The following is a 24,580-nucleotide window of genomic DNA, read 5'->3' on the forward strand; positions in this document are numbered from 1 at the left end:
ATTAAGATTTGCCTCCTACTGAATGAAAGTGAACATTGCAAATAGTCTCAGTGAATTATTCATACAGTATCTCTCTGCAGTGGTTTAAAGTACTTAAGTAAAAATACTTTAAAGTACTACTTAAGTAGTTTTTTGGGGTATCTGTACTTTACTTTACTACATATTTTTGACTACTTTTACTTTTACTTCACTACATTCCTAAAGAAAATATTGTACTTTTTACTCCATACATTTTCCCTGACAACCAAAAGTACTTGATACATTTTGAATGCTTAGCAGGACAGGAAAATGGTCAAATTCTAGCATTTTTCATGAGAACACATGGTCATCCCTACTCCCTCTGGCTTGGCAGACTCACTAGACACAAAAGCACATTTTGTTAATAATGTCTGAGTGTTGGAGTGTGCCCCTGGCTATCCATACATTTTAAAAACAAGAAAATGATGCTGTCTGGTTTGCTTAATATAAGGAATGTTTATTATTTATACATTTACTTTTGATACTTAAGTATATTTAAAACCAAATACTTTTAGACTTTTACCCAGGTAGTATTTTACTGGCTTACTTTCACATTTACTTGAGTTACTTTCTATTAAGGTAGCTATTCTTTTACTCAAATATGACAATTGGGTACTTTTTCCACCACTGTCTCTCTGAAAGAAGTGTGCATTTGTGTTCCCTACCTCTATGGGTCCCACATGGAAGTCAATGGAGATCTGCTGCTCTCTGATCTCCTTCAGCGATGCCATGGCGATGCGGATGTCGTCCAAGTCTTTGATTGGTCGGTTCAGTTTCTTTGCCGCCTCATCCACTAACGTGAAGATGTTCTCCATATCTGTCCGGTACTTCCTGTTACAGTGCAGGCCATAGTCCACCATCCAGCTCTTAGTCTCCGCAGTCAGGGCCATCTTCAGGTCAGCTGTTCAACAACAAATCAGATATTAGTCTGATAATAGTCAGATATTCATGCAGTGTTGAAAAAATGAAATAACAGTATTGTGAAATTCTACTAAGAACATGTGCAGTTAAATTTGGCAGAGTTGTCTTGTGAGGTTAATGCAGGGGATTAGCAGTCAAATGCTTTGAAATAGCCCAAAATTTCACATAACGGGGAGAAAGTTGTAGAGAGATACAGGTCAGTCTACAGTTACCTGTATTTTTATATTATTTTTCAGGGGGTGCTGCAGCACCCTCAGCACCCCTACTTCCCACGGCTATGTACCTGTATAGAGGGCCAGTTCTCCTACAGTGACGTATTCTACCTATGTAGAAGGCAAGAGCTCCCACAGTGATGTACTCTACCTGTATAGAGGGCCAGAGCTCCCACAGTGATGTACTCTACCTGTATAGAGGGCCAGAGCTCCCACAGTGATGTACTCTACCTGTATAGAGGGCCAGAGCTCCCACAGTGATGTACTCTACCTGTATAGAGGGCCAGAGCTCCCACAGTGATGTACTCTACCTGTATAGAAGGCAAGAGCTCCCACAGTGATGTACTCTACCTGTATAGAGGGCCAGAGCTCCCACAGTGATGTACTCTACCTGTATAGAGGGCCAGAGCTCCCACAGTGATGTACTCTACCTGTATAGAGGGCCAGAGCTCCCACAGTGATGTACTCTACCTGTATAGAAGGCAAGAGCTCCCACAGTGATGTACTCTACCTGTATAGAGGGCCAGAGCTCCCACAGTGATGTACTCTACCTGTATAGAGGGCCAGAGCTCCCATAGTGATGTACTCTACCTGTATGGAGGGCCATAGCTCCTAGAGTGATGTACTCTACCTGTATAGAGGGCCAGAGCTCCCATAGTGATGTACTCTACCTGTATGGAGGGCCATAGCTCCTAGAGTGATGTACTCTACCTGTATAGAGGGCCAGAGCTCCCATAGTGATGTACTCTACCTGTATAGAGGGCCAGAGCTCCCACAGTGATGTACTCTACCTGTATAGAGGGCCAGAGCTCCCACAGTGATGTACTCTACTGTATAGAGGGCCAGAGCTCCTACAGTGATGCACTCTACCTGTATAGAGGGCCAGAGCTCCCACAGTGATGTACTCTACCTGTATAAATGGCCAGAGCTCCCACAGTGATGTACTCTACCTGTATAGAGGGCCAGAGCTCCCACAGTGATGTACTCTACCTGTATAAAGGGCCAGAGCTCCCACAGTGATGTACTCTACCTGTATAGAGGACCAGAGCTCCCACAGTGATGTACTCTACCTGTATAGAGGGCCAGAGCTCCCACAGTGATGTACTCTACCTGTATAAATGGCCAGAGCTCCCACAGTGATTTACTCTACCTGTATAGAGGGCCAGAGCTCCCATAGTGATGTACTCTACCTGTATGGAGGGCCATAGCTCCTAGAGTGATGTACTCTACCTGTATAGAGGGCCAGAGCTCCCATAGTGATGTACTCTACCTGTATGGAGGGCCATAGCTCCTAGAGTGATGTACTCTACCTGTATAGAGGGCCAGAGCTCCCATAGTGATGTACTCTACCTGTATAGAGGGCCAGAGCTCCCACAGTGATGTACTCTACCTGTATAGAGGGCCAGAGCTCCCACAGTGATGTACTCTACTGTATAGAGGGCCAGAGCTCCTACAGTGATGCACTCTACCTGTATAGAGGGCCAGAGCTCCCACAGTGATGTACTCTACCTGTATAAATGGCCAGAGCTCCCACAGTGATGTACTCTACCTGTATAGAGGGCCAGAGCTCCCACAGTGATGTACTCTACCTGTATAAAGGGCCAGAGCTCCCACAGTGATGTACTCTACCTGTATAGAGGACCAGAGCTCCCACAGTGATGTACTCTACCTGTATAGAGGGCCAGAGCTCCCACAGTGATGTACTCTACCTGTATAAATGGCCAGAGCTCCCACAGTGATTTACTCTACCTGTATAGAGGGCCAGAGCTCCCACAGTGATGTACTCTACCTGTATAAAGGGCCAGAGCTCCCACAGTGATGTACTCTACCTGTATAGAGGGCCAGAGCTCCCACAGTGATGTACTCTACCTGTATAGAGGGCCAGAGCTCCCACAGTGATGTACTTTACCTGTATAGAGGGCCAGAGCTCCCACAGTGATGTACTCTACCTGTATAGAGGGCCAGAGCTCCCACAGTGATGTATTCTACCTGTATAGAGGGCCAGAGCTCCCACAGTGATGTACTCTACCTGTATAAAGGGCCAGAGCTCCCACAGTGATGTACTCTACCTGTATAGAGGGCCAGAGCTCCCACAGTGATGTACTCTACCTGTATAGAGGGCCAGAGCTCCCACAGTGATGTACTTTACCTGTATAGAGAGCCAGAGCTCCCACAGTGATGTACTCTACCTGTATAGAGGGCCAGAGCTCCCACAGTGATGTATTCTACCTGTATAGAGGGCCAGAGCTCCCACAGTGATGTACTCTACCTGTATAAAGGGCCAGAGCTCCCACAGTGATGTACTCTACCTGTATAGAGGGCCAGAGCTCCCACAGTGATGTACTCTACCTGTATAAAGGGCCAGAGCTCCCACAGTGATGTACTCTACCTGTATAGAGGGCCAGAGCTCCCACAGTGATGTACTCTACCTGTATAGAGGGCCAGAGCTCCCACAGTGATGTACTTTACCTGTATAGAGGGCCAGAGCTCCCACAGTGATGTACTCTACCTGTATAGAGGGCCAGAGCTCCCACAGTGATGTATTCTACCTGTATAGAGGGCCAGAGCTCCCACAGTGATGTACTCTACCTGTATAAAGGGCCAGAGCTCCCACAGTGATGTACTCTACCTGTATAGAGGGCCAGAGCTCCCACAGTGATGTACTCTACCTGTATAGAGGGCCAGAGCTCCCACAGTGATGTACTTTACCTGTATAGAGGGCCAGAGCTCCCACAGTGATGTACTCTACCTGTATAGAGGGCCAGAGCTCCCACAGTGATGTATTCTACCTGTATAGAGGGCCAGAGCTCCCACAGTGATGTACTCTACCTGTATAAAGGGCCAGAGCTCCCACAGTGATTTACTCTACCTGTATAGGGGGCCAGAGCTCCCACAGTGATGTACTCTACCTGTATAAAGGGCCAGAGCTCCCACAGTGATGTACTCTACCTGTATAGAGGGCCAGAGCTCCCACAGTGATGTACTCTACCTGTATAGAGGGCCAGAGCTCCCACAGTGATGTACTCTACCTGTATAAAGGGCCAGAGCTCCCACAGTGATGTACTCTACCTGTATAGAGGGCTAGAGCTCCCACAGTGATGTACTCTACCTGTATAGAGGGCCAGAGCTCCCACAGTGATGTACTCAGGCTCAGCGTTGATCTCCAGTTCCAGGTCTTTGTAGTAAAGGATCTGAGACTCAAACTCAGACAGCAGAGGGCTGCCCTGGCTGAACTTCTGGATGGTGTCCTCTCGCTCCTTCCTCCAGATGTGGTGGTAACGACTGAAGCGGTCCAGAGCATTCATCACCTCCTGGTTAACAACAACACAACAGCCAGATCTTAAATGCACTTTCAATAAAGTATGAATTTAACTGATTTGATTTAGGTCTCCTTTTCACATCTTATGGGATAGGTGTCAGTATCAAACACAAAATAGTTAGAATTTGACACATTAAGGTCAGAACGTTATGAAAACAGTAAAAACAGACTTTTTATTTTTATGTGTGTACACCTGTATGTACCTTCTTGGTAGAGTTGATGGAGGTGCTGAGCACAGACACCAGCTTGATGATCTCCTTGTTCTCAGACACACTCTTGTAGTAGTTCCTGGCCTGGAAAGGTATAGCCTGGATCACAGAGGCGGAGATGTCTGAGGTACTGCCATCAGCCAGGCTCCTGTAGGTGGTCTCTCCGTCCTCTGACTCACTGTCAGTCTTGTCCGGTCTCAGAGCAGCCATGCGTCTCTCACTCATCTTCCTCTGTGTTGGCATTAACAGAATAATTCATGTTTGGTCTTTGTTTTAAGAATAACTAAAACCTTAATCTCATGATTTGATTTGAAAGTGTTTTATATATAATTCCACACTATGATGTATGAAAATTATAATAATGCCCTTTTATTGTACGAGCTGTTTGAAAAGACTGCCTGACATTTCAGCCTGTTTTGGTGGGATGGAGTTTTGGCCTGGCAATAACAGCTAGTTTTCAGTTTTTCCCTCCCCACTCAGACCACTCTCAGACAGTCCTAGCAAATTCTTGCTTGAGAAATAGCTCTTTTCTATGAAGCATTTTTTCCCCTTCTAATTGAAAACAATCACAGTAAGGTATTTCATTGTTACCCAGAAATGATTTGATATGGAAGCTTTAAGCTTTAAGCCACCGCAAGCCCACCTTGGAGATCCTCTCCTTGCTCCACTGGCCGACTCCTTTGCTGACACTGACCACACTCTCCACAGCCCGGTTCAGAGCCTGCTGGACCTCATCCAGGGCTGGGACCATGGCGATGTTGGGGATGGACAGGGTCACACTGGTCCTGAAGATAGGCTGCTGACCACTGCCCTTCAGACGGCTGGGGGAATCACTCTCTGCTGTGGGTGGTGGGCCGATATTGAAGTAGTGAGAAATGGAATGGGAAACCCTCATGACGGCCCCACCTTACTCCAACATGTATAGGGTGGAGCTCAAAGGGTGGCACTTGCGACAACTTTGTGACAACTGCTAATGTAAAAGGGGCTTTATAAATACATTAGATTGATGGAACTTACTCAGGAAGTGCAGTAGTGAGGAGGCGTGGAGGCGTTTGCGGAGGGTCTCCAGGGTGTTGCGTGTGAGCCTCAGCAGGGCGTCCACGTTACGGTGGTTGAAGTGGGACAGAAGCTCTTCAGCCTCCTCCTCCATCACCTCCAGCAGGTCTTTCTTCTTCTTCCTCTTCACCAGGGGAGACGGGGGGCCCGTGGTGCTCGCTGCCGTGGTGTTACGAGACAGCAGGTTGATGCGACCCTCTGACTTACCCTCCTCCTCCCCTGGGAAGAGGCATGAACAGACGTGAATACACCTGCATGTACACCGCCACGCACGCAGGCATGTACACCACCACGCACGCAGGCATGTATACCACCACGCATGCAGGCATGGACACAGGCACGCACGCAGGCATGTACACAGGCACGCACGCAGGCATGTACATAGGCACGCACTCAGGCATGTACACAGGCATGTACACAGGCACGCACGCAGGCATGTACACAGGCACACACGCAGGCATGTACACCACCACGCACACTTTCTCCTTTTCAGTCTGTAACAATCAGTCTTTGTGCACCTGAACAACCATTTTGCTTTCCCTTGTATTTTGCTGAGCCTGTTATCACTCTCCGTTTGAGTTTTGCTGCATCATGATTATCACAGTTAAAACTGTAGGTTACAGTACCTTCACTCTCCACTAGGTCCATATTAGTCCTGCTCTCCTCTAGCAGTTCCTCCTCCCCCTCCTTGTTCAGCTCAAACTCCAGCAGCATGTTGATGAGCTCATTGGTTGCCTCCTCCACCAGGGAACTTTTGGCGTGGAGACTCTGAGCTCCCTTTATACACAGCTCCTACCATGACATAACAGAAGAAAGTACATTAGCCTGTATCAGGGGTAGGCCACCCTGTTCCTGGAGTGCTGCAGGTTTAACCGACCTGCACAACCAGGTCGGTTAAATCAAATACATGAAGTACCTGCAGCACTCCAGGACCAGGGTTGCTTACCCCTGGTCCTATATGCATAAAGACTGTGTTCATACTGAACTAGTATTGAACTAAATATACTGTTTTGTCTGGTCAATGTTGTTAGCACTGACGATGGGTGACTGTGTTACCATTACAGGCTGTTGATTATGCAATTATTATGCCTAACAAGCATGTATGTGTATAACACATGAGTAATACAGAGGGAATCATTGTTTACCCTGGTGGTCTGAACGAACTCTTCACAGCTGAAAGGTTCCTCCAGGGGCAGAACCCACAGTGTGGCTCCACTCATCTCCTGCAGCACAGCGTCTATCCTGAACTCCACCAGGTCATTCACTCTGTCCATCAGCAGCTCCAGGTCCACTGGACACACAGGTTACAGGTCAGAGGTCATACACAGCAACACGGTGTCACCAGGGGTCACAAGGAAACAGCAGTTACTATCAGCTTTGCACACTGGGACAGCAGATATCACTTTTTCCAATGGGATATTTGACATGATTTGATCAGGCACAATTAGCTGCGATCAAATGACGTCAAAGTTTCAGTGTGCTTACTGTTCTGGTTATTGTGGTGAGATTGTTCTCCTGTTTCATAGTATGGTGCTATGACCGAGCACAGTACAGTGCTGACAAGGTTAGATTGGACATGGTTACATACTGAGAGCACTGTTGATGCGGCTGAGGTATTTCTCGATGTTCAGTGAGGTCCAGTTGAGGGAGGTCAGGCCTGGCAGAATGGCTTCGTCTACCTTAGCAACATGAGGCATCACCAGTTGCCCAAAGGCACTCTGGATCTTAGCCCGGACCCTGGCATTCTCCGTCAGAACCAGCTGTGGAAGGGCATCAGAAATAGAGAAATTAGTAATAACACTTTACTTAATGCCTGCCGTTATGTCTTCACGCTTATAATGTCTTCTAATCATCGCATTAAGATTCTCCTGACTAAATACCAGCCCATAGGACTTTCTACTCAATTCAAAATTCATTGAAATGACAGCCCTTTTTTATTACTGTTGTTGAGTGAATGTAAAGCTTTTTAAAGATACAGGATACAGTATCATGCTCAATATGCTTCAGTTGATCAAGGCATCATGGAAAACATAGTGTACCTGCAGCTTGTTGTAGTTCTTCTTGAGGGCATCTTGTTTCTGCTGTAAGATGGCTGCGAAGGGAGGAATCTCCAGCCTCATCCTGGTCATGCAGTCTGTCTCCCTAATCTGAGTCAGGATCTGGGGGTCAAAGTTGACAAACAGGTCCCCCGTATCGGGACATTTCACCAGTAAAGAGGCCTGGAGGCCCAGTCTGACCTCCTCGATCTGGGGAGTAAGAAAGAGTGAGAGAGAGAGAGAGAGAGCGAGAGAGAGACACAAAGAGAGAGAGATGTAGAGGAAGAGACAGACAGAGAGAAAAAGAGAGAGAGAGAAATGGAGAGACAGCAAGTGTGAGAGAGTGAGAGAGAGAGTGAGAGAGATGAGAGAGAGAGCAAGCGAGAGAGCGAGAGAGAGACGGAGAGAGAGAGCAAGAGAGCGTATGAGTGATATGAGTCATCTACACTATGTCTGTGGGAAATCAAAAGTAATATCAATCTTGCCAACTACGACAACACAGATCTGGGACCAGGCTACAGATAAGGTACAGATAAGCATTAATAACAGTAACAGTTAACGCTGCTATACTACTGGAGTATAGGTCCAGCCAGTACACCAGAGACCATATCAAGAGTCTCAGAGTAGGAATGCTGATTAAGTTTTGCCTTTAAGATCACAATAAATAAGATAACCAGGAGGGGCCCTGTCTCACCTGCTTCATCCATCCACTGTGGTAGAGCATCTCAAACTCTAGCAGCACCCTGGCCACCCTGTTGTAGTTCCTGATGATGCGTTTGGCCTCAGGCGTAGCCAGCACCCCAGGGGGTTCCTGAAACAGATCCATGGGTTCTTGGATCCTCCGGTACAGCTGGCGGGCCCACAGGATCTTACCGGCTACCGGGGGCAGGTCCCGGCCAATGGGAGGATCCATCTTCTGCTTGGTGTAGTTACGGGACACCATCTCTATGTCTCTCCCATAGTTCTGAAGGATCTGCTGGTACTTCTCATCGATGCCCAGGTCTGGAATGCCCAGTCTTAGTGATGTAAGTGTGATGTAAGATTTTGATATCAAATGGAGAATGAATGAAATGGCTGTTAAATGGACTGAAATTAATTAAAGGTTTGTTTGAAATAGAGGTGGATTGAAATAACGGTACCTTTCACATTTCTTCAGTACATTCAAAGCCCTCTCTGTGTTTTGAATCTTATCGAATGTGTTATCCATGAAGGTCTTCAGCTGATTCTAAAAGCAAATGAACACAACAAACAATTGTGCAAGTAAATTATGAGATTATTCAGAAGTGTTTTGTTATGATTTACAGGTAAGTTTGTTATTAAATGTGAACTTACATGCAAGTCAGTGGTATTTTTACAAAACTCATCATAGTCGTGATCAAAGTCTGTTCTTCTCTGATCAAGGAAACTGTAGTCCTTTTTCTTCATGCTCAATACAATGCTCTGAAAATAAAAGACAGACAGGTTATTTTTTCCATTCTTTCCAAAGCTCTTGAGGCTTTTGATCATTTCTTGTGTCTGTATTCATTCCAACCAAAGCCAAAAGACTGTCAACAATGTTTCCGTTGAATGTTGTGAGACTGTTGGGTTTAATTTCATTTTAATCAGAGTAGTAGGCCACATAATATAGAATGTAGAATGATGATGACATGCAGCTTCTGGCTGGACACCATCCCTATTTAAAGATCCCCCATCTACAATGGCAGGGATCAACAGCAGTGTATAAAATAGCAGTCATTTCTCCAATGAGCAGCTTACCATAAAATATGTATATCCCGTCTCCTGTGAACAAACTGTCAACCTTCACAAAAGGCCATCAGCACTAAGTAATGGATCAGCTTCTGCTCATTAAAACTAATGCTAAGTTCAACGCAATCCAATAAATAAAGGACACATTTTGTGATGAGTAACAAATATGACTTTTTACTTTGTGGAATGGCTCCTGATCATTACAGTCAGGAGTTTAGTATGGCTATATGCTTGGTAGAGTTGATGATAATGATGATGAGGGATGCACTGACAGACAAAAACAAGGACAAAAAAAAAACTCTGTGTCAAAAGTTACCTCCCATGTCCCTTGCATTTCTGCAGTCTGTCCAGCGGAAGCAATAGAAAGAGCAGATCTAACATTACTACAATTGCAAGGAAAAACATCTAAAAAGGTAACGTCTAAAAAGGTAACGTCTAAAAAGGTAACGTCTAAAAAGGTAACGTCTAAAAAGGTAACATTGTAAAAAGGTATCGTCTAAAATGGTAACGTCTAAAAATGTAATGTGTTATAAAGTAATGTCTAAAAGGGTAACATCAAAAAAGGCAACATCAAAAAAGGCAACATCTAAAAAGGTAACGTCTAAAAGGTAACGTCTAAAAGGTAACGTTTAAAAAGGTAACGTCTAAAAGGTAACGTCTAAAAGGTAACGTCTAAAAGGTAACGTTTAAAAAGGTAACGTCTAAAAGGTAACGTTTAAAAAGGTAACGTCTAAAAGGTCATGTGATTTAAAAAGTAATGTCTAAAAGGGTAACGTCTACAAAGTACTCTAATCTCCAGACTGTGTACCTGAAACGTGGTTGCCATAGTTTCCAGGCCTTCTATCTTGGAGTCTTGTAGGGCTGAGTAGGTAGTGATGGTGCTGAACATATTGAGGATCTTATAGAGGCGTCGTTGGAACGTCTCAAACTTCCCAAAGATGTACATCTCACTGAAATCAAACTGCCTCTCGGAGGGACTCTGCTCCAGCTTCTCCTTGGTCTTGTGGAAGCACTTCTGGTACTCCTATAATGAGATAGATGGGATCCAGATGAAAAGTCATTGGAGGAGCATGGAAAGGAAGTTACACTGTAAAATAGTTCATTTGTGAGAAGTGCGTAAAGGATGTGACAGTATTACACCAGAGATAATCAATTATTTATAGATCAAAGCTCTCAAGGGCCTGTACTTTCAAAACTGACATTTCTTTGTGCCTTGATTTTTGCACAGTATTTTAAATGATCTGGTTAAAGTGTGTTGAACAAGTACTTGGTATATGAAAGCAGTACCTGATTTAGGTGGATAGCAGCTTTCAGTTTCTCAGCTACAACACCCTGAGGCTGGTCCCATATGGACGCAGACCCGTTGTTGGTGATGTAAGCCTTACATGCTGTAATCATCTGGTTGGTAACCTAAGACATGGAGATACAGAAGAAAAAGGGATTCGTTTTGTGTGCCTCTCTAATAAGTAACCCCAATGGGATGACTGGTTAACAGGCTTGGGAGGGAGGTAGACAGCACTTCAGCTAACATGAGACCAGGTGGTGAGGCCAAATGCACCATGAACATCAAAGAAGAATTGACAAGATTAATTTCAATACACTTCTAATGAGGAAATGTAATAAATTCACCAGCTATTAGGAGATTTACAGTCACCTATTCTTCTTGGTGGTTAAATACAGTATCATAGCAATAATGACCTTGACAAACAGGGAGGTGATTTTCTCTGAGGTGTTGTAGTAGCGGGAGATCCTGTGGATCATCCGGATGGCGTTGATCAGGCCTGGAATCGCCTCCACCATCGACACCTGCGTTCATTTAGCATACAATACAATCATACAACGATGAGTTTTCAAATCCATTAAGATCGATATACAGTTGAAGTCGGAAGTTTACATACACCTTAGCCAAATACATTTAAACTCAGTTTTTCACAATTCCTGACATTTAATCAGAGTAAACATTCCCTGTCTTAGGTCAGTTAGGATCACCACTTTATTTAAGAATGTGAAATGTCAGAATTATATTAGAGAGAATGATTTATTTCAGCTTTTATTTCTTTCATCACATTCCCAGTGGGTCAGAAGTTTACATACACTCAATTAGTATTTGGTAGCATTGCCTTTAAATAGTTTAACTTGGGACAAACGTTACGGGTAGCCTTCCACAAGCTTCCCACAATGAGTTGGGTGAATTTTGGCCCACTCTTCCTGACAGAGCTGGTGTAACAGAGTCAGGTTTGTAGGCCTCCTTACTCGCACACGCTTTTTCAGTTCTGCTCACACATTTTCAATAGGATTGAGGTCAGGGCTTTGGGATGGCCACTCCAATACCTTGACTTTGCTGTCCTTATGCCATTTTTCCACAACTTTGGAAGCATGCTTGGGGTCATTGTCCATTTGGAAGACCCATTTGCGACCAAGCTTTAACTTTCTGACTGATGTCTTGAGATGTTGTGTCAATATATCCACATAATGTTCCTCCTCATGATGCCATCTATTTTGTGAAGTGCACCAGTCCCTCCTGCAGCAAAGCACCCCTACAACATGATGCTGTCACCCCCGTGCTTCACGGTTGGGATGGTGTCTTCGGCTTGCAAGCCTCACCCTTTTTCCTCCAAACATAACGATGGTCATTATGGCCAAACAGTTCTATTTTTGTTTCATCAGACCAGAGGACATTTCTCCAAAAAGTACGATCTTTGTCCCCGTGTGCAGTTGCAAACCGTAGTCTGGCTTTTTTATGGCAGTTTTGGAGCAGTGGCTTCTTCCTTGTTGAGCGGCCTTTCAGGTTATGTCGATATTGGACTCATTTTACTGTGGATATAGATTATTTTGTACCTGTTTCCTCCAGCATCTTCACAAGGTCCTTTTCTGTTGTTCTGGGATTGATTTGCACTTTTCGCACCAAAGTACATTTATCTCTAGGAGACAGAACGCGTCTCCTTCCTGAGCGGTATGACGGCTGCGTGGTCCCATGGTGTTTATACTTGCGTACAATTGTTTGTACAGATGAACGTGGTACCTTCAGGCATTTGGAAATTGCTCCCAAGGATGAATCAGACTTGTGGAGGTCTACAATTATTTTTCTGATGTCTTGGCTGATTTCTTTTGATTTCCCCATGATGTCAAGCAAAGAGGCACTGAGTTTGAAGGTAGGCATTGAAATACATCCACAGGTACACCTCCAGTTGACTAAAAGGATGTTAATAAGCCTATCAGAAGCTTCTAAAGCCATGACATAATTTTCTGGAATTTTCCAAGCTGTTTAAACGCACAGTCAACTTAGTGTATGTAAACTTCTGACCCACTGGAATTGTGATACAGTGAATTATAAGTGAAATACTGTCACGTTCCTGACCGGTTTTCTGTTATTTTGTATGTGTTTGACGGTCAGGGCGTGAGTTTGGGTGGGTAGTCTATGTTATGTGTTTCTATGTTGGTTAAAGGGTGACCTGATATGGCTCTCAATTAGAGGCAGGTGGTTTTCATTTCCTCTGATTGAGAGCCATATTAAGGTAGGTGTTTTCACATTGATTGTTGTGGGTGTGTAACGGTAGTCCTCCTCCTCTTCATCCGAAGAGGAGGAGCATGGATTGAACCAAAACGCAGCTTCTGAAGTTGACATATTTATTTACAGAAAAGACGAAAACACGAACTTCACTAATAACTAACAAAACAACAAACGGAGTAGACAAACCTGGACGACGAACTTACATTAACACGAAGAACGCACGAACAGGGAAAATAGACTACACAAAATGACAATGTACAAAACAAACCGAACAGTCCCGTATGGTGCGACAAACACTGACACAGGAGACAACCACCCACAACGAACACTGTGAAACAACCTACCTAAATATGACTCTCAATTAGAGGAATGCCAAACACCTGCCTCTAATTAAGAGCCATACCAGGCAACCCTAAACCAACATAGAAACAGACAACATAGAATGCCCACCCAAACTCACGTCCTGACCAACTAACACATACAACAAACTAACAGAAATAGGTCAGGAACGTGACAGGGTGGTTGTCTCCTATGTCAGTGTCTGTGTATGTTATGCCACACGGGACTATTTCGGTTTTGTTTGTTCGTTCGTTTTATGTAGTCAGTTTTCCTGTTCATGCGTTCTTCGTGTTTCATGTAAGTTCGTCGTCCAGGTCTGTCTACGTCGTTTATTGTTTTGTAATTATTCAAGTGTTCGTCGTGTTTTCTGTTTTGTTTATTAAATATCATGTCGTATCACACTGCTGCGTCTTGGTTCAATCCATGCTCCTCCTCTTCGGATGAAGAGGAAGAGGAAAGCCGTTACAAATACTCTGTCTGTAAACAATTGTTGGAAAAATTACTTGTCTCATGCACAAAGTAGATGTCCTAACCGACTTGCCAAAACTATAGTTTGTTAACAAGAAATTTGTGGAGTGGTTGAAAAATGTGTTTTAATAACTCCAGCCTCAGTGTATGTAAACTTCCGACTTCAACTGTACATAGTAGACCGGTTTCACATATTAAGCCTAGTCCTGGACTAAAAGGTTTTTAATTGAGAGTGCTTCTTAGTCCAGGATTAGGCATTATCTGTATCCGGGAAACTGGAAAATTATGTAAGTCTGTAGTTAGTAAAACTTAGAGGAAGATATTGAAAACTGTATACAATATTAATTTCTCACAGGGTCACTGTTGTAGAGCGGGTCACAGAACTTCTCCAGAGTGTAGAGGTACTTCACATTGTCCTTGGCCTCGTTGGCTGAGTCAGTGATCCTGGTGTCCAGCTCTCGCCAGGACTGGTGGGACAGATACAGTCATCAAACATGCACTGTACCTATTCTGCTACAGAAAACACCAACTAAATTCAGATATGAGAGCCATGTACACTAAGCATAGAGGAGTGCTTTATTTAAAAAAATGTATGTGACTGACTCCCACGAACGAGTCTCAAGTAGCAAAAATCGAAATTGAGATTTTAACATTTTATTAGCAGACCTTCAACATCTACTCCTGTGTTACGGAGGACATGGTGTAACAGCTTGCTCACCTTGATGAGTTTTGACTTGGCCATCATGAGAACGCCCAGGACCGCCTTGACATCGGGGCTCTTGAGCTGGTCCAGGAGGTAGTTGAAGCGGGACATGCGTTTCTTCCAGTGGTCCAGCTCGGCCCGCGGCCCCAGGTCATCTGCCTCCTTCCTCAGCTGGTCACTCTCCGCCAGCACCTGGATACAACACAATCACTGCTGCTTGGGGAATGCAATATCTGTAAATTGTATTAGATGTGGTGGATCTTGATGTAATTTCCCCTGAGAGGATAAATAAAGTTGTATTGTATTGACTATATTGAACACACACCTCCACCCACAATAAAACAGGTCCATGGAGGAGAAAGGTGTGCATGATGCTATTGAGGTTCAATCTATTTTACCTGTTCGATCTGTTTGATCCACACTTTCATACAGGCCTCTATCTTCTCTGTTGTCTCTGTGTTGTTAGCCACAGCAATGTAGTCAGACGGGCCTTTCAGTGTCTTCAGGTCAAATTCGTCACACACTTTTAGATTCACCTAAATGAAACGATTAATGATATCAATTGTATATCCATATATTCGTAATTGCAAAATTACATTTGTTTGTTTTGATAAGCATGTGTGTGTATTTGATTATTTGTTATTTACATACTTATTTTCTGCGTATTTGAGTATTTTCAAATAATGTGGCCTGAATAAACTACATATATTGAAATTATTTTCAAGTATTTTCAAAAAAAATTCTATAAATAGCATACTTTTTGAAAGTATTTGAAAATACTTATTTCAAATACTATTTTCAAATACCTGGGTTAAATACATGGGAGTGTATTTGAGTCAGTGTATTTGAGTTTTCCAAATACATTCCAATGTTCAAATACTTGTCTTTTCAAATAAAACACATCTGAATAATTACTTTGAAATGCATGTGCAAGTAATTGAGATATTTGAAATAGTATTTGAAGCCAGGTCGGTTGAGCTTGCACGTCACCTACCTTCTCCTGCAGGCTCTCCTGCGCCCCGGCCAGCACAGACACAAAGCTGTCCAGTGAGCTGATGAAGTCCTGTTTAACTGACTGGGCCTGTGGACTGGCCAGCTCTCCCCAGCCATGGTCCATCTTCTTCAGGCTGGGTATGAAGATCTCAGACAGCAGCTGCTCCACACTTTTAAGCAGGCCTACCTCTCTGGTGTCCAGCATGTTGAAATTCACCTCCTACCAAGACCAGAGAACTTTAGATAGACATGACCACACAGGTACGCCAGGGGATGACACCATTTTAGAAGCAAAGATTGGGCCGACGTGTCATACTGTTACTAATATTGTTTGCCTGAATACAAGGTTAAATAGTGTTATGAATGATAAGAGCATTGTTATACGAACATTGTTTAAGCCCTTGTACATATAAATATTGATAAAATGTATAATGCCGACTATGTGTTGGATCAGGGTTCTCCAACCCAGTTCCTGGAAAGCTACCCTCCAGTAGGTTTTCAATCCAACCCCAGTTGTAACTAACCTAATTCAGCTCATCAACCAGCTAATTATTAGATTCAGGTGTGCTAGATTAGGGTTGGAGTGAAAACCTAAACGACGGTAGCTCTCCAGGAACAGGGTTGGAGAGCCTTGTGTTGGTAAGATAGTAATGTGGAGACTCACCCTGTGCACATTCTCAGAAGTGATAGCCTTGGAGGAGTTGGCTCTTGTGAAGAACACACAGACACCAGTCAGAGCCACATCTTTGCCCTCAGTGACAAACACCTTGGCCTTCTTACTCCGGTTGGGGGCCAAGACAGCTGCTGCTGCTGCTGATGCTGCTGCTAGGGAGACAAACAAAGCAGTTTCCCAATACCCACTATATCATCTTCACGACAGGAAGAAGGGTAAGATACATTACTCTAACTGTTAGCAAGATTCAACCTCTTTGAGCTGTAACTCTACTATTAACTGTGTTATTACTCTGCTATTATTATATTCCCCTATTATTTCCCTACATGGCCAATCATCTCACCTGCTTCAGCTGGCTCCACATCCTGATAGTAGAACATGATATGAGGAAGTCCCTCAGCCACAAAGAACTGCTCCATGCGCTCAATCTATGGGAGACAGGTTCATCACAATCACCGTTTCCACAATTCATTTACTTTTACTTGCTTCAATCGCTTTTGCACAAGTTATTACAATACAGGTCATCTTGAAATGTAGAAACAAATGTTGCATCCGCAAGCAGTGGCCAGCTACTCAACAGTCTGTCACAAGGGACCACAGTACAGGGGATTGATGGAGGTGGAGCGGTGATGAAGTGTTATGCCCTACCTGAGTTCCCTCCAGAATGGCATCCTCCACGTCAGCCTTCTCCAGGCCCAGGCAGGAAGCCACGATGCTGAGGACGTAGTCATGTCTGCCATCCAGCTGAGCTCTCTTAGCCTCACGCTCCTCTTTCAGCTTTTGCTGCAAACAAAGAGACAGAGAGAGGTATCATCAAGTCAACCCCAATACAGACTCAAACTGGACGGATTGCTTCGACAAGAGGCGGAAACAAATTCAGATTAATATTTCAGCCCAGAAACAATTCAAGTAATTCAAATGATAATGACTGGATACAACAGTCAGTCACACATACTTTGAATGCAACAATCTCGCTGTTAGATATGAGAGATGATTGAGGCTCCCTTTTGCTCCTTCTAGACTTTGAGTCAGCCATTGTTCAAAAGGTTCACAGAATGACAATCACTTTCACATGTCAGCCAAGACAGCAAAATTCAGGACACTTGCAGACTCCATTGAAGAAATATCAGAAAAAAATACAATATCTTCAATATATACTGCAGCTTTGTTATTAACAGTAAAAATCCATGAAAAAAAATGTAAAAAACAGCAAAACCCCACACAAAGAAGTGAAAATGAAAGTGATAGCCTATTCCTTCATGGAAATCTCTTGAACCATGATCTTCTGATAAAACATTTTCCATATACTCTCGAGCCTTTAGCTATGCCTCTTTCTCTGTCTTCTAAACCACTCCTACCCACTAGCTATCCACTGGTTATATACAGTGAAATGTCCAGACAGTAGCACAAACCGCACAGATAGAACATTAACATCCCACTCTGGCTAGCCTATAACACTACCCTGGACAGCCCAGTGGCTGGGGGCCTCATGTTAAGACAGAGAACAGAGATAGTAAAATCTACTACAATGAGTTGCTTGGTGGTGCTGCTAGGTAACGGCAGGAAAAAGGCAAACCAATAAATTAAGCTGACTTTGTGTTGTATTTTGTGGGCCGGATGCAGACGCTTTCAAACTCGGGTTTTATTTTCCCCATTGACAGTCTGGAATTTAGCCAGTGTTGTCTGGAGAAGTGTTTCGTTCTTGGTTAAGCTACTTTTTACTTGCAAGGGTCTATTTTGAGATCTAGGCCCTTTGGGTTCAGCACATTGCAACTTAACAACAAAGCATTTTATAGCTACTGGCCAGACCATTTACCGGCAGACCAAGAATACTAAGCACACTTAAGCTTTTCCTGCATTTCTTTATATCTACACTGGCATGTTACTATTTGGCAAACACTATACATTTGCCCCTAAGAATGCATTTGATGCCATGGATAAAGTGTGGTCACATTCAGACGGTTGAGTTATTCATGGCAAGCCGGCTCACTGGTCTGTCTCTACTGCACTTTAAAGACATCAAGGCCAAGTCTGAGTCACATTTACTATGGCTTAATTGACAACCACAATGGATTAGCACAATTGAAAGATAGCTCCACATGAGTTTCATCCAGGTATCTGGTGGGAGTAGGATAAGGCTATGGAAGAAGATAGCAGAAGAAGAAGGATAAAGATTTACAGCATGCATCAGATCAGAGGCAGCAGCCAGCAGTCAACAAGCCTGGACACGAAAGACCAAACACAGCTATTGACCTATTGGACAAACACAAGCCCCAGACTACATCCTAAATGGAACCCTACTCCCTATATAGTGCACTGATTGGTCTCTGGTCAAAAGTATTGCACGATGTAGGGAAAAGGGTGCCAATAGACGCAGGATGTGCAACGCAGGCCAGCCAGTACAATACTGATTCACCACACTGCCTGAACAGAACCACTGGAGGAAATAAATGCTTATATAAGCTAGCCAAGACATGGGTTGCTGGGCGACACACACATCACACCTGCTCCCTGAGCTCGCAGTGATTCCAGTCCAAGACTTTCATGATGAGCAAACAGCCACCTCAGGCTTCAGCCTACAGAGAAACACTACAGCACACCGAGCATAAAGAACCAAGCACCAAGCGTACACAATGGCAGCCTCAACTGTCAGCAAGCTTTCAGCTCAGATAAGAACTGAATGGCTTGAATGAAAATATCCTGACAAAACAAATCAAGAAATACTTCAGGAAGAAAAGGACTAACACCTGTTAAATTAGCTTTTGGGCATTGTGTGTCTTGTAATCCAGTCAACATTTGCAATGAACACCACTGCAAACAATGTCTGTATCATAAAGTGTAACAAAAAAATACCAACTGAAATTGCTTGTTTCGACAGAATTTTTCTCAATTCTACAGAACAAGACCGAGAGCCAATCCTGACCAACGACTGTTCTCAGTTCAGTTGTACTCTGGAGCCTATACATTTATCAAACAGTCAACAACAATATTGGCCCCAATCTGTGATCAAATAGATGACCCGTCCCTAACCATTATTTGGCAAGGACCCACAATTGTTTACAGACAGATTGTTTCACTTATAATTCACTTTATCACAATTCCAGTGGGTCAGAGGTTTACATACACTAAGTTTACTGTGCCTTTAAACAGCTTGGAAAATTCCAGAAAAGGATGTCATGGCTTTAGAAGCTTCTGATAGGCTAATTAACATCATTTGAGTCAATTGAAGGTGTACCTGTGGAAGTATTTCAAGGCCTACCTTCAAACTCAGTGCTCCTTCGCTTGACATCATGGGAAAATCAGAAGAAATCAGCCAAGACATCAGAAAAAGAATTGTAGACCTCCACAAGTCTGATTCATTCTTGGGAGCAATTTCCAAACGCCTGAAGGTACCACGTTCATCTGTACAAACAATAGTATGCAAGTATAAACACCATGGGACCACGCAGCCGTCATACCGATCAGGAAGGAGACGTGTTCTGTCTCTTAAGAGATTAACTTAACTTTGGTGCGAAAAGTGCAAAAGGTCATCCCAGAACAACAGCAACACATTGTAAAGATGCTGGAGGAAACCGGTACAAAAGTATCTATATCCACAATAAAAAAAGTCCTATATCGACATAACCTGAAAGGCCGCTCAGCAAGGAAGAAGCCGCTGCTCCAAAACCACCATAAAAAAAGGCCAGACTACGGTTTGCAACTGCACATGGGGACAAAGATCGTACCTTTTGGAGAAATGTCCTCTGGTCTGATGAAACAAAAATAGAACTGTTTGGCCATAATGACCATCGTTATGTTTGGAGGAAAAAGGGGGACGCTTGCAAGCCGAAGAACACCATCCCAACCATGAAGCACGGGGGGGACAGCATCATGTTGTGGGGTTGCTTTGCTGCAGGAGGGACTGGTGCACTTCACAAAAATAGATGGCATCATGAGGAGGAACATTATGTGGATATATTGAAGCAATATCTCAAGACATCTGTCAAGAAGTTAAAGCTTGGTTGCAAATGGGTCTTCCAAGTGGACAATGACCCCAAGCATTCTTCCAAAGTTGTGGCAAAATGGCTTAAGGACAACAAAGTCAAGGTATTGGAGTGGCCATCACAAAGCCCTGACCTCAATCCTATAGAAAATGTGTGGGCAGAACTGAAAAAGCCTGTGCGAGCAAGGAGGCCTACAAACCTGACTCAGTTACACCAGCTCTGTCAGGAGGAATGAGCAAAAATTCACCCAACTTATTGTGGGAAGCTTGTGGAAGGCTACTCGAAACGTTTGACCCAAGTTAAACTATTTAAAGGCAATGCTACCAAATACTAATTGAGTGTATGTAAACTTCTGACCCACTGGGAATGTGGTGAAAGAAATAAAAGCTGAAATAAATCATTCTCTCTACTATTATTCTGACATTTCACCTTCTTAAAATAAAGTGGTGATCCTAACTGACATAAGACAGGGAATTGTTACTCTGATTAAATGTCAGGAATTGTGAAAAACTGAGTTTAAATGTATTTGGCCAATGTGTATGTAAACTTCCGACTTCAACTGTAGCTCCAGATAGAGATCAGTGAGTGCTGTCGAGAAGATAAGGCTTGGGGGTAGAAGCTGTTAAGGAGCCTACACATCTGCCTATTTATCATTCTATCAATGTTTTGTTTATGTTCTTACAGTAGCTTATTTTGTTGTGTAAGTTGATCGAAAAGCAATAACCTAAATACAAATGTATACGGTTTTACATTGAATTATGATACTTGTGACATGTTTTCAATTAATTAACTAAATCTAAAGATAGGCAAACAAGAAATAGAGCCTTTTGCAGCCAATTTAAATCTAACAAAAGCAATAAGACAGTGATATTCACACAGTTTTGATACATTTGAAAAAGTTTTTTAAAAGTATGTTTTTTCCCTACAGAATTTCCTCAAGTAAAAGTACAGTACACGTTCCTAAATGAAAACTACTCAAGTACTGTAACGTGTTACTTGTAGTGAGTTACTACCCACCTCTGTATTTTCATGAATCCCCAGTACTGTAAAATCCATACCTCTGACTGATAATTTATAGTTGGGCAACATAGCCTACAGGCTGAACCTCTATCTACACAATGGTCTGGTAAACAGTCCAGAAGACTGTTATTGTATTAAGATAAATACAATTAAAAACATTCATGATGAAATGCATGATTTGGTCACAGATTGAGACCAGGGTGTAGCCTATGTAACGTCATGTAACAGAACTGTGTAGGTCAGCTTACCGTGTTTTGATAGTCAGGTTTAAAGTGAAGCATCGCCACTCTCAACAAAGCAACCTATTCAAGGAATCCACCCTCTTAATTGACATGAATTACTATTCATGAGAACACAGACAAGAATTCCAGTGCATGCACTGCAGAACAAGCACTGCCAGCGACCAGCAACTTATTTTCCAGCCCAAAGGTTACTGTCTGAAATTATAATATTGTTTTCTCCTCAGATAGATGCTTGCTAACTAGATAGTGTAGTATTGGGTGACCCCGTCGGCTAGGTAATTATCAAAAGCAGTGCTATCGCCTTACCAACGTCAACAATGGGGCTGGGGGCTGAATGGGTCATTGTTATACAGTAGAGGTACTCTTACAGACAGTTACAGATATGTCTCACCTGGACAGGTATAAAAGAGCCCCGTGGTCCAATTACTTGAGGAAGGGATTGACCAACAGAGAATGGATGGTGCTAAAGAGCAATACACAATACTAGGCCTCGACCTATGTTGTGAAACTCATTGTTAGGTTAGGCCTAGTTCAATCCAACCAAGGAACACAATGGCTTCTTAATAAAAGCCATTCACCAGTATGCATGTTGTACGCATGTTGTACTGAAACTAGAAAGGAATAACACTAATGTAAAGTGGTGAAAAGTGGGGTGAGATGAAAGTGCCAGCAGCTGATGATTAATATGACATAGCCAATCCTTCAAAAATTAGGGGACCAACAAGTGTGGAGAAATGTTGAGTGACAAAACAATCCACCCAAACTTCTAATTCAAAAGGTCAACCAGCATTTGGCTACTGCCTGTCCAAAGAGAACAACATACACCAAGAAACAAACACACCAGCCTATTGAATTGAATTTATTTGGGGTAACAGACATATACAACAAAATGTACAATGTGGACCCAGAGGATATCACTTGAAAGTATTCATTAAAACGCTTGTTTCCAAAGTGGTCCTCGATATTACATTCCATTAGATTACACAATATTGACCAAGGACGATCACAGATGAAGCTGCCCTCATATGGGGTGAGAGAGTGTTTGATACTTGGAAAATGATTGTGCATCTTTGCATTTAAAAGCAGTTAGATAATTCATATTCACTAAGGCATGGCTGTTTTCTAAAGTGAGACATCTCATTTGGAGAAACTGCGTAATTGGAGTCCCCACTGAATTATGTATGATCTGGTGAGAGCTCAGAGAGGGATCTAAGAGAAGGCGCCCATAACATCACCATAACATGCACAACATGTCTCCATAACATTACTATAACATCCACAAAATGTCCCCATAACATCACCATAATATCCACAAAATGTCCCCATAACATTTTTAAAAATATATATTTTTACATTTAAACTTGATCAAGTCAGTTGAGAACAAATTATTATTTACAATGACGGCCTACCCCGGCCACACCCTGGACGACGCTGGGCCAATTGTGCTCTGCCCTATGCCTTGGTATAATGGCCATAAATCACAAACCCCTGACGTGCCTTATTGCTATTATAAACTGGTTACCAACGTAATTAGAGCAGTAAAAATACATGTTTTGTCATACCCGTGGTATACGGTATCATATACCACAGCTGCCAGCCAATCAGCATTCCCGAACCACCCAGTTTATAATGCAAATTATAAAGTTTGAGTCCTGAATGCTGATTGGCTGAAAGACATACCACAGGTATGACACCATTTTTATTTGTACTGTTCTAATTACGTTGGTATCCAATTTATAATAGCAATAAGGCCAGAGGAGCTGTGGTATATGGCAAATATACCACGGCTAAGGGCTGTTCTTATGCACGACTCAAAGCAGAATGCCTGGATACAGCCATTAGCCATGCTTAAATATGCATAAATTATTATGAGCTCTTGAGTCCACATATGCATGCTATTCATTACCAGAAAATGCCATCATTGTATTGGCAGAGATAAAGAAACAGGACAACAAAACACGATGCAAGCTATTGGCTACCTTGCCACCACTACCACCAGACAAATACAAATATATACAGTACAACTAATATACATTACAATCACATCTACACAAGCGAAATAGCTGATAATACCATCACCAAACCTGCTTTTCCTTTATTGACTCCACGGGCACTGAGGGTTGGGACCTGTTCTCTAGTTGGACTTCGCAGAACGCGAGCTGAGAGACATGTTGTTTCCACACCATCACGAATATGTCTTTGAAGTGTGAATACAGTATCAGAATTCTGGAAACAGTTGTAAGTTTTCCATGTCACGTGGAATTCTGATATTTTGTCCTTGGTGTCCTGGGCTGGCTCGAGGGGCTCAAGCTGCAGTTCTCAGATAACACTTTCCCACCAATTAAATGGTGTTAGCTGTTTCCTTGGTTACGTAGGACCAAGGAAATGATTTTTTGCTGAATTTGCATATCCTAAACCCTAACCTTAACCCATACCCATACCCTAACATTAACCTTAACCATAATCATTACCCAACCTTAACCCTTACCTTAACCCTTTTGAATGTCTACTTCAATGGAGTATGGACGTCCCAAGGATTCCGGATAGCACGGACATTTTTTTCTGATGGGGGCAGCTACAAATAATTCCCTGCAGGCTGCACCATGCACAGCTAGCATTATGGAATCGGCCCAAATCAACTGTACTAGCTGGGTGTTGACCATATAAATAGTTCGGGTAGAAACACCACAAATCCACATGATTTGTCACGGTCCACTCATGGGGCCGCAAATAAACTTCTCATTATATAATTGAGAAATATCCGATATTGATTCATTTTGAATCAATGTGGAAAGATACGTTTGTAGGACGTCTTTTTGGCCTACACATGTTGTTGTGAAGGCTGCTAGTCTACAGTTTGTCGTCTTTCTGTATTTGTATATTCGCTTTCATTTCTAATGTTACACTAGAGGGAATGGGTCACACAGGTGGGATGCACAAGTATGGAGAGGATACAGGCATATACAAGCCTTTGTCTTTCAAACATGCGTCTATGTAATTAATGATTATTCCCAGCCGCACGCCAACATTGTGTGGAATATGAGGAGGAGGAGGCCATGAACTGAGACGTTGATGCAGACGTTGATTGTATCACACGATACAATTATAGATATTTTCAAGATGCCTCGATG

At 43.1% G+C, this 24,580-nt stretch overlaps 1 protein-coding gene across 1 annotated transcript in view; it reads right to left on the reverse strand.

Moving 5' to 3' along the window:
* LOC129857578 (dynein axonemal heavy chain 5-like) overlaps positions 1-24,390 on the reverse strand; it is a 65,278-nt gene extending 40,888 nt beyond the window's left edge. Inside the window, exons 1-24 of the mRNA XM_055925985.1 lie at positions 23,534-24,390; positions 16,853-16,987; positions 16,548-16,632; positions 16,196-16,356; positions 15,533-15,751; positions 14,937-15,074; positions 14,554-14,730; positions 14,189-14,302; positions 11,216-11,323; positions 10,805-10,927; positions 10,326-10,541; positions 9,834-9,860; positions 9,104-9,211; positions 8,911-8,996; positions 8,466-8,787; positions 7,775-7,981; positions 7,324-7,495; positions 6,881-7,026; positions 6,362-6,527; positions 5,697-5,954; positions 5,323-5,519; positions 4,674-4,910; positions 4,261-4,462; positions 684-919 (exon numbers count right to left, since the gene is read on the reverse strand). Of these exons, the coding sequence (XP_055781960.1) occupies positions 684-919; positions 4,261-4,462; positions 4,674-4,910; positions 5,323-5,519; positions 5,697-5,954; positions 6,362-6,527; positions 6,881-7,026; positions 7,324-7,495; positions 7,775-7,981; positions 8,466-8,787; positions 8,911-8,996; positions 9,104-9,211; positions 9,834-9,860; positions 10,326-10,541; positions 10,805-10,927; positions 11,216-11,323; positions 14,189-14,302; positions 14,554-14,730; positions 14,937-15,074; positions 15,533-15,751; positions 16,196-16,356; positions 16,548-16,632; positions 16,853-16,987; positions 23,534-23,635 (3,942 nt within the window). The 5' untranslated portion in view covers positions 23,636-24,390. The remainder of the gene's footprint in view (positions 1-683; positions 920-4,260; positions 4,463-4,673; positions 4,911-5,322; positions 5,520-5,696; positions 5,955-6,361; positions 6,528-6,880; positions 7,027-7,323; positions 7,496-7,774; positions 7,982-8,465; positions 8,788-8,910; positions 8,997-9,103; positions 9,212-9,833; positions 9,861-10,325; positions 10,542-10,804; positions 10,928-11,215; positions 11,324-14,188; positions 14,303-14,553; positions 14,731-14,936; positions 15,075-15,532; positions 15,752-16,195; positions 16,357-16,547; positions 16,633-16,852; positions 16,988-23,533) is intronic.
* Positions 24,391-24,580: the final 190 nt, after the last annotated feature.

Source organism: Salvelinus fontinalis, chromosome 6, assembly GCF_029448725.1.
Source record: "Salvelinus fontinalis isolate EN_2023a chromosome 6, ASM2944872v1, whole genome shotgun sequence".
Lineage (NCBI taxonomy): Eukaryota > Metazoa > Chordata > Actinopteri > Salmoniformes > Salmonidae > Salvelinus > Salvelinus fontinalis.